A 15,486-nucleotide genomic window follows, 5' to 3' on the forward strand; every position below is an offset into this window, starting at 1 on the left:
TATTGTGCTGATAGCAAGCAGACTTTCTCAGAAGATGCTTAGCCTTCACAAATAATTTTCATCTCAGAAATAACCAGAGCCACAGTGGGCATGCTGCTGCCTGCAGAGCTGGTGCAACGGGAGCTGTGCAGGACATGCAGCAGGCCCCAGAAGGAGCTCCAGGTAATACCATTCCCAACTCTCCACCACCAGATAAGTGGTGGTCTTTCTCATAGTCAGGACATGATCTGCAAAGAGTGAAGGATTTCAGTAACTTCAGGGTGCTGAGGTCTCTGCGACACACCTTTATTTACAGCCAGAATTAAGACACTGTGCGGCAGTCAGCATCTGGGGGCAAGATGGAAGGCAGGCCAGGGAGGGTCTCCCGTAGAAGATACAGCGTCTTGGAACTTTCCGGCCTACTTCCCATTTGTGTGCAAGACGTGAGGCCACTCTGGCCAGATACTGCCCCACATCGATAGGGCTGAGCCTCAGGCACACAGACATGGGACAATGCATCTGGGGCATGACAGCCACCATCCTGGGAATGTCATGGAGCCTTTCAGATTCATCGTCCCCTTCCTACTCAGCACGGCAGAACCGAGAGCCACATGTGGACCAGCTCAGCTCGGCAGCCCTGGCCTCCCCCACCTAGGGGATGGATGTGTGACATCTTCCAAGCACAGGGTTCCAGCATCCCCAAACCTTCTGGAATGTTCCACAACTCAGAATCAGTTGGTTAGTGGTACACTTTTATGACTTTCCATGCCATCCAGTGATTTTTTTTTTCTGCTGCTGGCTGATCTAGCTTTTTGCAACCTAGAGGTGTAAATACTGACATTTAAATATTAAAATCAAATGGGCTCCAGTGTCCTCTATACCAGCCAGGGAGGGAAGGAAGTTCTCTCTCCACCTCAATTCAAGTGGCCGAAAGCTACAGACATGCACATTCTTTTGATGGGATTTCTATCGATACAAGATGTCCCGGAATGAGAGCCAGAAGTCTGCATGCAGGCTGTTCTGAGAACCCTTTACACCGTCCAGATCCTTTTCATCAACGTAGTGCAAGTCTCAAAGGCACTACACTTCCCGGCTTGGCACTCTCCTAAAACAGGAGCTGACTCTGGAGTTGAAAGCCAAGCTCCGGGTCAGAAGGCCAGTCCTCGTGCTGTGAGCTATGAGCTGCCCCGCCGGCAGGTGCTCATCGCTGCTCAGGCCTCCTACCAGAAGCTCACGTGCAAATTTCAGAAAGGTGTCAGAAGATTAGCACACACATTGCTTATACCTAATCCACTGACATCACCATAGTTTTAAAAGTATAAAAGAAAACCGGCAAAAGCCCGAGGTTCCTATCAAACATGAATGGATTAATAAACACTCTAACTGAATTTGCATAATTAATAACCTAACGTGCTGAATTTTACGGGTCTGTTGAAATATTCAAGTCCTTTAATTTAAAAAATGTCATTATTTTTATAAGACAAGGAACTAGAAAAGATCTAAAATTAATATTCCAATAATTACAGCGATGAGTTTATCAGGTAATTTAAGAATAGCTAACGAAAGGGTGGAGGAAATGAAGAGACTTTCTAACATCCCAGGCTCTATGTTTTATTGCTACAAGAATAAAGGAGAAGTTGTCACTAGGGACTGAGTTCCATCAACTGGAAAACAAATGAACTAAAGGAGGCTGTCAGACTGTAACCTGAGCCTTGGAATCCTTTTCCCCCTATACACTCAGCTGCCTCCAACTGCTTCCAAATCTCAAAGGAGGTTTTAATCCAAAAAAAAGGTTTCTGGTTTTAATTTTTCCAAGCAATTTCTTTTAAGTAGGTTTGGTGAGATAAGAGACAGGGTGAAGATAGCTTTGTTCCCAATGAAACCTTTTTTTTTTTTTTTTGAAAGAAGACGTTGGGGGTAGGAGTTTATAAATTTATTTATTTATTTTTGCTGTGTTGGGTCTTCGTTTCTGTGCGAGGGCTTTCTCTAGTTGTGGCAAGCGGGGGCCACTCTTCATCGCGGTGCGCGGGCCTCTCACTATCACGGCCTCTCTTGTTGCGGAGCACAGGCTTCAGACGCACAGGCTCAGTAGCTGTGGCTCACGGGCCCGGTCGCTCCGCGGTATGTGGGAATCTCCCAGACCAGGGCTCGAACCCGTGTCCCCGGCATTAGCAGGCAGATTCTCAACCACTGCGCCACCAGGGAAGCCCCTGAAACCTTTTTTAAACTCAGCATCTCCTGAATGTGTCTGATTCCATGAATTCATACATCCAAATCCTTCCAACTATTTAGATGCTGCTATTACTACCGTTGTCCTACGGCTACAGGGTAAAGTCTGATAATCTGCTCCCAGGAGGCTCTTCCAGCTCCGTCGAGCTCCAAGTTACTTACACCCAGGGGCACAGGTACTCCGGGAAGAGGGGATGCCACATACTTATGATCCAGGTACCCTACAGGGGCGTGCGGACGAGCACGTCCTGCACTTCCACCAGCCGGGTACGTGATAGGGTTTCTTTTAACAGAGAGAGCGAACAGAAATTCAGAGACTACATCCTTAACCCAAAGCCACACAGTCAGCCAAATGCACAGCTAAGCAGGACCAAGGTCTGCAAAGCTCAGGTAACCCAGGCCATCTGGACCCCGGAGGTTGGGGGGGGGGGGTCTGAAATCCACTCCATCTGACTGCAAAGCGGGCAGGGCCTCTGGGTGCAGCCACAGGGGCTGAATCCTGCTCTACTGCGAATGACCTATGTGACCTTGGGCAGGCCACTTCCTGACACCTCTGGAAACTCAACTGTAAGACAGGATCCGCCCCTGTAGCCGAGGGGCCTAAGAAGATGAAAGAGCCCCGAGAACAATGCCTGTGGGAAGAGCGGCACCCCTGCCCCATCATTATCCTGGCTCGGCACTCAGGGTCAGACCCGGGAGTAGGGGGAGGCGACAGAGCTCTGTCACCCCTCCTGTCTTTACTTTTAGGGAACCAGCTGCTGCCCCAGAGGTGGACGCACGCCAACACGCCGACGCGGGAGGGCCTGGCCTCACTCTCAGCCCCGAGGTGACCTCTGGGTCCTTGCAGCGCCACACCTCCCCCAGACCCCAGCAGGCTTGGACGTCTGCCTTGGCCCCATCCGCCTCCTCTGTGTGGAAGCTTCTAGATGGACACTCCATTCCTTGACCCGGACACCCCACCTCTGTCCCAGTGCCCCCGGCCTGCGGGGCACCCTCCCAGGCCGCCCTGGCCAGCTCTCCGGGGCCCACAGCCTCTGCTTCACCAACGTGGAGAGCCTGTCACAGGCCGGATCCCAACTCCCTGCCCCACGTCCACTCAGCCGTACACCCAGAGGCCACCTCTGTCCGCCACAGCTACCCCCAGCCTTCCCGGGTCTCGCAGGTGGGCAGGAAGGCCTGGCCCTGGTCTTGCACAGCCGTGCCCTAAGGGGGAGAGCCTGCACAGTGCCCACCTCCTACCCAGGACAGCCCCCAGAGCTGCAGGGTGCCCACAGGGATGCCCTCAGGGCCCGCGACCCTGCAGCCGGGCCTGGTGGCCGGGATTCCCGCCGCGCCTCTCGGCCCCGACTCTCCGGAACCTGCCCCTCTGGCATCCCTGCCACTGCCCGCCTCCAGCCACCCCCATGGCCCTGGCTCTCCAGCTCGCAGGCTGCTGCCCCACGGACAGCCTTCCCGTCCCCTGCGTGGCCAGCCAGGAGACATCTTCGGTACCTGGAGTGCACGGTTACCTGCCTGTCCCCATGAGGCTGTGCCCAGGGCCCCAACCGTCCTCCTCATTCCCCTCCCCCGGACCCTGCGTCGAGCCCGGCGCTCTTCCATGAATCCCCATTCTGCAAAACCCAGACCCGGGCAAGCATGCATCCCACGGAACAGCGGCTCACCTTGCCTCGCGGGGGCCCTGCCAGGGCCTTCTCCCGTGTCCTGCAGGCGGCCACTCGCCCGCAGCCCACCTCCCACACCGTCTGGGGCTGCGGGGCCGTTGGCCTGGCTACCCAGCATGTTCACGTGGGTGGGGATGGGCTCAAAGGTGGGGTCCAGCTCCAAGATCAGCCTGTTGAGCTGCTCGATGGACTGGTCGATGTCCAGGGTGGGTGAGCCAGGGGAAGGGTCTGTGCTCAGCTCCGGGCCAGTACCATTCACGACTCTGACATCTGGAATCCTGGGTTTGAGCGCTGCTTTGCCGGGAGGGGGTCTCTGCGTGTCGGGGGGATGTGGCCCGGGGCCTATGCCCCTCTGGACGGCCACTCTGCTGCTGGTCCCCCGGGTAGGGGTGAGCGGGACCCTAGGCTGGGTCTGCACCAGGCCGGAACCGTCAGCGGTGCCGCGGCCGCCGAGCCTGGCCTCCCCGTCGGGGGTGAAGCCGTACTGGTGAGCGGCCACCATCTGCTGCTGGCGCACCCAGGTCTGCGTGGAGTAGCTGCTCTGCCCGTAGGCCTGCGTCGGGGCGGGCACGGAGGGCTTCCTGAGCACAGGCTGCGGCGGCTTGGGCTCGCGGCTCCCGAAAGCCTGCTCGCGCTCGTACGGGGGCTCCACGGCGAGGCCCAGATCGGGGGCAAGAGCGCCGTGCTGATCGTCGCCAGCGGCGCTGCTGCATCCATCAGACAGGAGGGAGTTCTGGCTGCTCTGGTGGCAGGTGAAGGGGCCCAGGTGGGCTGACTGGTGGCCCTCGGAGGAGGAGAGGGTCCCGATGCTGTCCACACTGTGCAGGTCGTGGCTGGGCATCTCGTCGTCCAGGATGTCCGTCTCGCGGTCCTTGGGCGTGCTGTCTCCGTTCACGTGGACCTGGGCCGGCACGACGTGGCGGGTCCCGCTGTGCTTGCTGCAGGCATCACTCATGTCCTTGAGGGGGCTTCCAGAATCTTCGAGACCAAAGCCACTGAGCAGCTGATCCAGCTCGGCCTTTTCTTGGGGGCTCAGGCCCCTCTTGGGTCCCGGAGCCAGGTGCTCCTCGGTCCTGTCGGTCCTCACCGAGGCCGTGGAGTGGCCCGAGTCACTGCTGACAGACAGGGTGTGGTCGCTGTGGTCTGGGCTGCTGGCGGCCGGGACAGCGGGGGACCCACCTGGGACACTGGAATCCGAGGTGCTCTTCTTTCCCACCTTGGCATAAAGGCTGCCATCCACAGGGCCCTGCGTGTGCACCACTGGTGGGGAGAAAAGGAGAGACGGAGAGATGGACTGTAAGTCAAGGACGGAAAGGGGCTTCGCACTCTTGGAACAGGCCTATATTTCTGTCGGAACAAATAAACGGATTCACAGCAGACAACTTAGAACAATCAGGGCCAAAGATGCCTCTAGGGTCCCCCAATTCTACACACACTCCTGCGAAGCAAACGCCAACGAAAAACACTGAATAATCAAACATTTTCAGGCCCTGAATTGCTTCTACATTTTTATGCAAAGAGAACGGTCAGTTAGAGAACCTCTGGGCCTCTCCACACTGGACTCGTCTTGCCTCGAGGGCTCACTGTTGATGGCGTCCTTAGTTTGAAAGCTGAACACGGCGCTGCCCACAAATCTCTAAGACTCAAGGATGGGTGGCGCCTGTGACAGGAGAGAGCTTCTGTCAGCATCTATGAAGCGGCCTCCAGGGATGCGGGTGACAGTCCTTGGGAAGCGGGACATCTGATTTAGGAGCCTGCCGTCCTCAACCTTCTGAGATCCTCTGAAACCTAAATATGCGACTCAACGAAAAGAGAAAACACAGGACTCGTCCCAGCCCTGCCTCCCCGTTAGGGCAGCATCTCTGGGCCAAGGAGGTGCTGATAAAGACACGGCAGGACCTCAGAACACAGAAGGGGAAGCACTGATCTCCACGCGTCAGGACGGCCGAGAAAACAAAATGAGGCCTCAGAGGCAGACGGGAAGAGCGCTCCTATTAGTCCTGGCTGCGGCAGTCACCACTCCCTGGCTCACAGCAAAGAGCCGGGAGGGCACCCAACAGCACAAGAGAGCTTGAGGTCAGCACCTCCCTCCCGCTCCATCCTCCTCTGCCTCCCTGTTTGCCCAACTGTGAAATTGCCGGCATACCACCACAATAACGGAGCTGCAGAGGGCTTGACCCACGCTGTCTGGGGTCCTGGGAGCCACTGCATGCCGGCAGCAACCGGGCCTGGAGCCGCTCTGGAGGGACCCGGCTCGGCTCTGGCCCTGGTGGGCTGCGTGCAGTCCACCATCAGCAGCTTCCGGCTTTTTTAAAAAAACACCGGGGTGACACACCAGGACAGAGATCTGTGGGGTATCTGGGGGTGCTGTGCTGAGAGCACATGCGAGCCCGGCTTCCTTCTTATCTCAACTGTGCCCGAGAGGAAGAAGCGGGGCTAGAAGTGATGGGGGATGGCAACCAAACACCGGAGTGCAGGCCGGTATGAATCTCAGCGACCCTCACCTTAACGCAGCGCCTGGAGGGGAGGGCTGGGGGGAGAAATGATACATAAAATACGGTAAATAAACCAAGTCTTCAAGGCAGGCAACTGGTGACGTGAGCATCTAAGTCAGAGGCAGGAGCTGGATGCAGCTGCGGGGTAATTGGGGCAGGTGTCAATGACAGCTGGTGACCACAGAGCACCTATCACGGGGTGTGCACTCAGCACATTTCCTCTAACCTTCTAGCATATTCCCCTTCTAAAGAAAAAGAATTGATGCTGAAAGAGCATCAGTAACTTGCCCAAGGTCAAGGGGAAGCCCAGGTGGGACCAGAACCCATGCTCTCCGGCTCTGCAGCCTGGGAGCCCTTGGCCGCCCGGGGCCCTGCTCACAGAGGTAGCACTCGGTCATGATGCTCTGCGTGGGGTCAGCGAGTGACCCAAAGGTGCCAGGGGGAGGACCTGCTGCACCCAGCTTTGCACACAAGGACCGCGGAATGAGCGCCCCCAAGTTACAGGGCACCTGCAAACGTCACCCCTACAACCGTGGAAGTGCAGAATCAACCCATGTGTGAGCCACTAGGTCATCACGCTTAGGACGCTGCTGGGCTCACGCAGAACGGCCCGTGGGTGAAGCGGGAGCTGGAGCGTCAAACAGACACCAGTTCAAGTCCTGGCTCTACCCCAGCCCGGTCTGGGGCCACCAACCCTGTGTCGGCCCAGCTGCACAACAAGGGTTTGGCTGTGCTCTACATGAAGCTCAAACACGGGCACTGAAAGTCACAGCACACAGATGAGTGTCCTTCTAGCCCTTCTAGCCTTCTAACGTGGCTTCTGTGGGAGACCCTCTGTGGCCAGGAAAACTCAACTAAGGCAAGACCTGGGGAAACAGGTGTTTCCCTTCTATTCTGCAGAGAGAGCAGGAGAGCACACTCCCCTCTGTAAGAATCCCAGCCCCACCAGAGCGGAGGGGAGGCCAGGCCAGACGACCAGCACACAGCCAGCCAGTGGGGATTTCTAGAAACAGATGTCCATGCGTCCATGACTCAAGTCCTTCTCCCTGAATCTAAATGAAAACGGACTGGCGCAATGAGTTAAGGGGAAACAAGGAAGCCAAGAAGCAGCTGTACAAAGATTCTTCTGATTTAAATTCACGCAGTGCCCGTTAATCATTTTGAGTAGAACCCCGTGGCGACCCCACGTGAGGGACAGTCCATAGGGCCTGCAGGAAACGGAACAGGACATTTCCCCTTGGCTGCGAGCTACGAGTAATCCCATTCTTATTATTTTTATTAGCAGCAGAAATCTTAAAATGATAATAGACGCATTAAAAAACAGCCCGCTTGCCACGGACTAAACACTGGCTCTGTGCGAGGCCGGGCGCTGGGCACTTCGGCCTTGGTCTCATGGGCTCTCAGAGCTGCTCGGGGTGGGGGGGGGGTGGCGAGACACCACCGCAGACCCTTTGCTAAACGCCCTACCACACACACGGGTGACTGTCTATGTCAGAAAATGTCCGGTAAATGGTATATCTATAGGAAAAGGATACGAACCATCTCCGAGAATCCTCAAAGTCAGACTCGCCCAAACTTCTGAATCACTTTGTAGGAGCTCAAATCTTCCCAAAGGCACAGGGCCTCTGGGGGGCTGTCCAGGGGCCTCCAGAGACACCCTACTGCACCCATGCTTTGTGATCCCGGGGAGTGTGGGAGTCAGACTTGGGGTGAGGAGGAAAAGGGGCCTCCGGTACCCGCTGTCGCTGCCCTGCACTCTGTGCAAAAGGACTCGGACTGAGTTTCCCTGCACCCGGAGATGGACTCCTGTTCTGCATTTACTCTGTACTTTCCTGGTCAGGACATTTAGACTGTTCGATCCCCTGATTCTTCCCTTATAAAAGGGAATAATTAGTCTTATCTTTCAATGCACTTATAAGAATTAGAGAACATATATAAAGAACCCAGGACCTAGGCTCCTGAGATGGGTAGCCATAATTATCTTTTTTTTTAATTTTATGTATTTATTTATTTTATTTTTGGCTGCGTTGGGTCTTTGTTGCTGCGCGCGGGCTTTCTCTAGTTGCGGTGAGCGGGGGCTACTCTTCGTTGCAGTACACGGGCTTCTCATTGCGGTGGCTTCTCTTGCTGCGGAGCACGGGCTCTAGGCAAGTGGGCTTCAGTAGTTGTGGCTCGCAGGCTCTAGAGCGCAGGCTCAGTAGTTGCGGCGCATGGGCTCAGTTGCTCCGCGACATGTGGGATCTTCCCGAACCAGGGCTCAAACCCGTGTCCCCTGCACTGGCAGGCGGATTCTTAACCACTGCGCCACCAGGGAAGTCCTGAGGGTAGCCATAATTATTAAAAGCCCCTTCCAAGGTGGACAAGGCCTGGCATTCCCTGACTGTGCTCATTTCTTCCCTGTCCACCTTGCTGCTCCCAGACCACAGCAGGCACTCCCCTGCCCCAGGGCCTTTGCTCGTGCCGTTCTCTGCCTGCTGGGTGTTTGTCTGTGGCACACACCTACCTTCAGACCTACTGCAGACTGTCTCCCCCACAAGAATGTGGGCTCCAGGAGGGCAGGGTTTGTTTTTTGCTCCCTGTGGTGTCCCCAGCATTAGGAACCAGCCCCTGGCACCCAGTGGGCAGCGACTACTGACAGACTGAATGCTCTGGCTTGTTCTCACAGGACAAAGCCTGGGGAGCTATTTTGGAAAGATGTTCAGCTGCCTTAGCTGGTTAAAAGACTAAAAATAACTAAGCAACCTTCTGAAGGTAGAAGTGCCCATAGCCCTTGGCCACCTGCAGCCCCAGGGCCTCCGCTCCCCAGACGTCATAACCACCTCTCCCCCAGGTAGACCGCACAGCCCCAGCGAGTGGGCCTTCAAATGCAACCCGACTGGAAAGACGCCGAAGTCAACGAGTGGATTCCAAAATGTCAAAGAAAACAAAAGGTGCAAACCTAATTGTGACCCAGTGTGCAGGCAGAGGGGCAAAGGTCCGAGGGACGTCTGAGCACTACCTGTGCAGCCACAGGACTGCGGGTGTGAAGAGGGCAAGACAGAGCCCTGGCATACAGTAGGTGCATAACAATGGCACCGCATCTTTGCTGTTTCCCGTCTCCTCCATCCTCCTGCCATTAAGATGGACCTTCCCAAGCAGGTTCGTCCCCACAGCTGCAGGGATGGGCGGGGTGCACCCACCTACTCATGGCCCGCCTCTAAACCACATCTAGAGAAGGGCGACCTTGCCTACGGGGCTGGTGTTTTGTTTTCTGAGACCCCATGTGAAAACTGCAGGGTGAGAGCAATGAAAACAGAATCACAGCCAGGGACAAAAGTTATCTGGGGGGCGTGGGGGAGGGGGTCACTGCACGACTGACTGACTGCCAAACCCTCCATGGAAAGTGAGACGCAAGCCCCAGCCTTGGTGTATGAAGCCCCCCAAAACTTTGCTCAGTCTCTAAGGACACCCTGACTTAATTGATGGTACAGTGCCCCTTTTAATTCAGACTTGGAAAAGTGATGCAGAAAGTAATTTTCAGAGAACCGATAGAGCCAAACTCCCTCTGTGATCCCTGGCACGGCTGGGGTCCCACTGCCACCACCAAGGGCTCCCAGGGGAAAGGAGGTGGGACCCCTGGGGTGAAGGAGGCTTGTGGGTATGAAGCTCAGCTCCATCTCGGAGCTCAGAGTGCTATCAAAGCTGGGGTGAGCGCGGGGCCAGCAGAAGACGTCTGGAAGGCATTCACTTCATCCGCCCCTTGCATCCTTTTGTAGATTTAAATGACCCATTTTAACTTTGTGCTTCCAGCTCAAGGGGAGTTTGGGGGAACTGAATGAATCCTCATTCTGCAGATGAAGACCCCAATCTCCAGGTAGAGATGCGACCCGCCCAGGACCCCCAGCTTTTCCACTGCAGGTGCAGGACAAGAGCCTTTGCCTGTGCCAGTGCAGGATCAACCACTTGCTCTGTGTCCTGTCCCTTCCCGCCATCCCTGCCCCACCGACCAGAACCCAGGGCCCCTTCCAAAAGGAGGCCTGTGAGTTTTCTGGTAATGATTTCCCTGCATCCGGGGGCCTAGTTAAAAATCAAACAAATGTTAACTACGGCTCTGATCGCTTCCGCTGAATGACACACCAGGAAGGTTCCCATCTGGAAAAGAACCAGAAGAAAGAGAAGAGCCAGTGGACATTCTTGCCTCGTTAAAGGGCAGAAGCCGAAGCACGGACTCCCCGCCCCTGCTCTGCTACCGTGGGCCGGTTCCCTGCCCGTTCCCACCCGACTTTTGAAACGGGGCTATCTCACAAGAAGGAAAAGAGACACCCCCCAAATATTTCAAAAGTAAGCAAAGAAAATGAGGCAGACCTAAAAAACGAAAACATTCCTTCTCATCCTGGCTGAACGCAGATTAACCGATGCCCACCTGTGCTCACAGGTATGTGCTCACAGGTGTGTGAAGAATTAGCCAAAGGGAAGGCAGCATCTCAGCTCCACCGCCACCCGAGCACCAACCACTCGGCTACCAAGAAGGCGTAGAACTGATCTGCAGTCAGTTCAGCTGTCCCCTGGGCCTGAGGCCAACACAAAAAATCCATTTCAAACAAAAGAGCAAACCTGAGGGCTTCGTTAAGCTCGCTGAAATCTTTCTTTCTTCTATATACTCACTCTACGCATCTTATGTTTTACTTTTGTGAAAGGTTTGCTTGAAAAGCAACTTTTCATTTCGAAAGAGCTAACAGGATCCTCCTTGCAAGTCTTCAACAGAGAAAAACAGAAAACTCCTCTCCAGGAACAGTCGCACGAGTTTACTGAGCACTCGCCACGGCTGCTAGTGAGTTGTTTGTGGAGATTGAAATGGAATACTCAGTAGAGTCCCGACGACATGCTGGGATGAACCAGCCTGGGGAACAGGGAGAGGGTCAAGATACGGAGGGCGGCAGGCACACTTCACGGCATCTGACGGGTTAGCAGAGGCAGAAAGAGAGAGCAGGACTGCAAGAAGGGATGCATCCGGGAACAGCTGCTCTCAGGTGAGGCTGCAAGGAATCGTTATTTCTATCATCAGAGAAAGAGAGAAGGCAGGAAAGCCGTCTCCTGCAACGGGGCTGACACTCTAAAGACAAAGGCTCTGTTTAAGCACCTCTTATGTGCCAGGACGCTGTCACGCTCCAGGGATGGACCGCACTTAATTCCCAAAGCAATCCTGTGAGGCGGTAATCGACAAGCCCATCGTATAGATGAGAAAACAGAGGCTCAGAGAGGTTATGCTAATATTTAAGATAATAAAAGGCTACTGAATAGATCATCTGGAATTCAAACCTACCTCTGCCCTACTCCCAAATCCATGCTTTCTGTTTTTTTAAAACACTGGAATTCTAAACCTGACCAACCACTTTAATGTGAAATTAACAACTTAATTTTGGAAAGGAATTTCCCTAAATGTTTTCTTTTTACAAACACACACACAAACACTCCTTAGAAACTACTTAAGCACTCTGTATTCCTCCCTAACTCCCGAAATGGTGCACTGTCGGGACAGGATCCTGTGTTTTGAGGCTGCCGGGTTGATGATGGCAGTGTTATGTCTGTTTCCTAGGCTACAGCAGCAGGAGCCATGGCAGGCTGCGCGTTTCTGTCCTTACAATGAATGAGCTGTTCCCGGGTACACCACTTGGTCCCTGCCTACCGCACCCACAGCCCCTTGGGAGCCCTGATAAAGGGAAGGCTCCCCGCCCACGCTGACTCAGCAGGAGACAGGCTGCGTCTCCGGGTGCAGACTGCTGAGCAGTCGGTCACTCCCGCCTCCTGCGGCCGGTCCCGCATGGACCACCTCCAGCTCGCCCCTCCAATCGGCTCACTCACTACTCGAGGCCACTCAGCTAAACCAACTGACCCCATCAAAATGTCCCAATACCAGACGCCATGAGTCTACCAGCCGCGGGCTTCCCGGGAAAAGTGTCTGAGAAGAAAGAAAGACAAATGATGCCATCACCTGCAACTACACCCAAAGCACTGAGTGAGCAGCCGGACTCCAGAGGCTTCCACGGACATCCTGAGGGAAGAGATCGGGGGCAGGCACTGGGCTCGCGGCAGGGAGGCTGCTACAAAGGGCCACCAGGGATGATTGGGGTGACAGACGTGTTCTTTGTCTTAGCTGTGGTGGGAGCTGCAGGATAGGAAGTCAAACCCCTAGATGCACGGTAACCAGAGTGAACTTTACTCTATGTATGTATTGGGTTGGCCAAAAACTTTGTTCGGGTGTCTCCATGCTACAAAAAACCCAAACGAACTTCCTGGCCAACTCAATAAATTACACCTCGATTTTTAAAAAGGTCATGAAATCAAGACAGAAATGAGGCTCACAGTGCAATGGGCCACCCCCCATGCACTGTGTCCGCCTGCCCCCTCCTGCCCCCCATCTCCTTTTCTCTCTGCTCCCGCCGCCGCCGCCTTGAATTCCTCCACTTTCTCCCTCTCTTCCAGGACCTTCCTTCCTCCTCCTAGACTCCCTGAGATGGTGAGAGCTCTCTCCTCTTCAGGACAGTTGTCAGGGTCCCTTCGTGCCCCCCTTGTGGCCATAGAGCTTGTTTTAACTTTTTCACTGGAGTGATTTATGTGCACATCCTCAGTCCCCTTCTGGACTTTCTGGCATAATCCACCTGGGTGTGAATCCTAATTAAAAATCCTCCCCGCAGCTGTGTGACCTTGGGTGAGTTACTCAACCTCTCTGTGCTTCACTTCCCTTATTGGAAAAGTTGCCAGGCAACAGGTGTCTGATGAGGTTTGCCCCAGGATCACCATGGCGACTCGGTGAGACCAAACACAAAGGGAAAAGCACAGGTGGGCACTGGGTGAACACTGTCCCTGCCCATCCCCACAGTTGTCCTGGTGATTCAGGGTTCCTGTCCGTGTTCCCTCCAGCCCAGAGCCTGGGGAATGATAAGAATGCCTCGTGCTGTCCCGTTAATGAGTATTCTTGACTCAGCCTGACTGACCTTACACTTCGGAATTATGTTGAAGCATTGCTTTTTTTTTTTTTTTTTTTGCGGTACGCGGGCCTCTCACTGCTGTGGCCTCTCCCATTGCGGAGCACAGGCTCCGGATGTGCAGGCTCAGTGGCCATGGCTCACGGGCCCAGCCGCTCCGCGGCATGCGGGATCTTCCCGGACCGGGGCACGAACCCGTGTCCCCTGCGTCGGCAGGTGGACTCTCAACCACTGCGCCACCAGGGAAGCCCGAAGCATTGCTTTTTAATAGAGACCTAAAGTAAAAGATGGAATTTTACAAAACCTACCTGAAGGTTCTATAACCCAAACTGCACAGCGCGGCCCTCCGGCCGGCCAAGCAGCCCACCTCCAGCTCTCACCAGCTGTAAAACATTGTTCGAGCCACGTGATCTGCTCGGCTTCTCAGCTTCCTCTGGGACCAATAACCACGAGGACAAAAGCGGTAGCAGTAAGCTAGCTGAGTGACGCCGAGGGCCTCTGCATCGTCTCAGTGGGCTCACCACAAACTCGCCTCTGCTGAAGCCGCGCGGTCGTGGGAACTGTGCCCCGTTCCACAGGGCTCAGAGGCAGGATGACAGCCACATGGGCGGATCTTCCAAAGCACACCCAGGGGCCTTCCTTACCTCTGCACATCTCGGGACCCTCACCCTAGTGGTTAGAGACCGTTTCTCCCAGACCTGCTGCAGCGGCTCTGACTGACCAGCTGTGGAACCGGCGACAAACTGCCCAGCTTTCAATTTTGAGAATGGGCCCTGGCACTGGCCCAGCCCTGCAAGACGTCGAGAAGCAGGCGAGCATCTCAGTGCCTGCTGTGTGGTGTGCAGGCAGAGGGGGCATCTGAGGTCCCAGTCTCTGAGGCCTGGCGAGCACTGCCACAGAGCAAAGCAGCTGGAAGGGGGACGGGCCCAGGGCAGGAGGCTGGGCTGGGCGGGGTCAGTGACCCTCAGAGCTGCAGGTGGCTTTGGAAGTGTCCCAGGGATGCCTCTTCCCTTGGGGGCCTGTGGAGGCTGCAGAACCTTCACAATCAGGAGAAACACCCAGGCTTGGCCGACGTCCCTCTCAGCGGAGTCCTTGTCATCTCACCAAGTCAATGAGACTACCCTGTGTTTGCACTGAATTAGTTCCTATTCCAAAACTATCGAGGGCTAAGAAAGGATGGCCACACTGGGGCCTCTGAGAATATTACCTTTAGCCTACAACAGCACAGACGGTGACTGATACGTCACAGGGGAGGTGAAATGTGCCTTTTACCCCTAAACAAAAAGGCAGAAGATGGTGATTAGCTGCTAGGAACCCCAGGGGTGTGAGAGCCTGGCCCAAGCCCCTCCTCAGGCCGAGTTCCAGAAATAACTCCACAGAGCACGGAGCTTCTCTGGATACGCTATCCTCATACCTTGTGAGCAAACGCCTGCCCGAACCCCCGAACCCAAAACTACCCCACTGAATGCCAGGCGGGGAAGTGGCACCTGGCCTGCCAGGAGGGCAGATGGAAACCGCTCCCTCTGGAGCCAAGTCGAGCTCTGTGTAAATGTTTTCTAAAACCGAGGCAGGCTGTAAATTCTTGAAAAAAACAGTGAGAGCAGGAGGGGGGGCGTTCCAGCCAGAGAGGCACAGGGCTGTCCAGGAAGGGACGCGCCAATGTCAGGGCCCAGCACCTGGGAAGCTGGAGCCACACCGATTCCAAGCGCTCCTGGCGGTCCCCTGGGCGAGGCCTGGAATGCTGTGATAAAGGAGCGTTGGGCTTCACAGTGGGGAGGCAGCAGGCACGTCCCGGCCGCAGTGACCATGCCCCAGACACGATGCTGGCAGGACCACTCCTAAGGGGGCCCCTCTCCTGTCCAACCAACACCCCAGCTCGGGCCATCCTGTTGAGGGCGCTTATCTTGGCCGCCGATTCCCTTCCAGGCACTCCAGTGAAAACAGGAGGTCCTGCGGCCCCACTCAGAGGCCACCTGGGCCAGCCAGCCGCAGAGCCGGCCACGAGCTTCTGCACATAAACCCCACTTCAAACCATCGCTGAATCTCCAAGGGCAGAAGCAGCTAAGACTCCTCTAAACTGCAAACAGTCTTCCCGGAGGCCTCCCTGGCCTCCCCTCTTGCCAGGTTAAAACTGCTGTTCAGCTCGTTCCTCACCAA

The 15,486-nt window shown here is 55.4% G+C and overlaps 1 protein-coding gene across 4 annotated transcripts in view; it reads right to left on the reverse strand.

Moving 5' to 3' along the window:
• TNS3 (tensin 3) overlaps nt 1-15,486 on the reverse strand; it is a 332,998-nt gene that overhangs the window by 69,561 nt on the left and 247,951 nt on the right. For all 4 annotated transcript variants that reach the window (XM_060304905.1, XM_030871279.2, XM_030871276.2 and 1 more), the window contains exon 17: nt 3,870-5,129. In XM_060304905.1, the coding sequence (XP_060160888.1) occupies nt 3,870-5,129 (1,260 nt within the window). The remainder of the gene's footprint in view (nt 1-3,869; nt 5,130-15,486) is intronic.

The sequence above is a fragment of the Globicephala melas genome, chromosome 9 (genome assembly GCF_963455315.2).
Source record: "Globicephala melas chromosome 9, mGloMel1.2, whole genome shotgun sequence".
In the NCBI taxonomy this organism is placed as follows: domain Eukaryota; kingdom Metazoa; phylum Chordata; class Mammalia; order Artiodactyla; family Delphinidae; genus Globicephala; species Globicephala melas.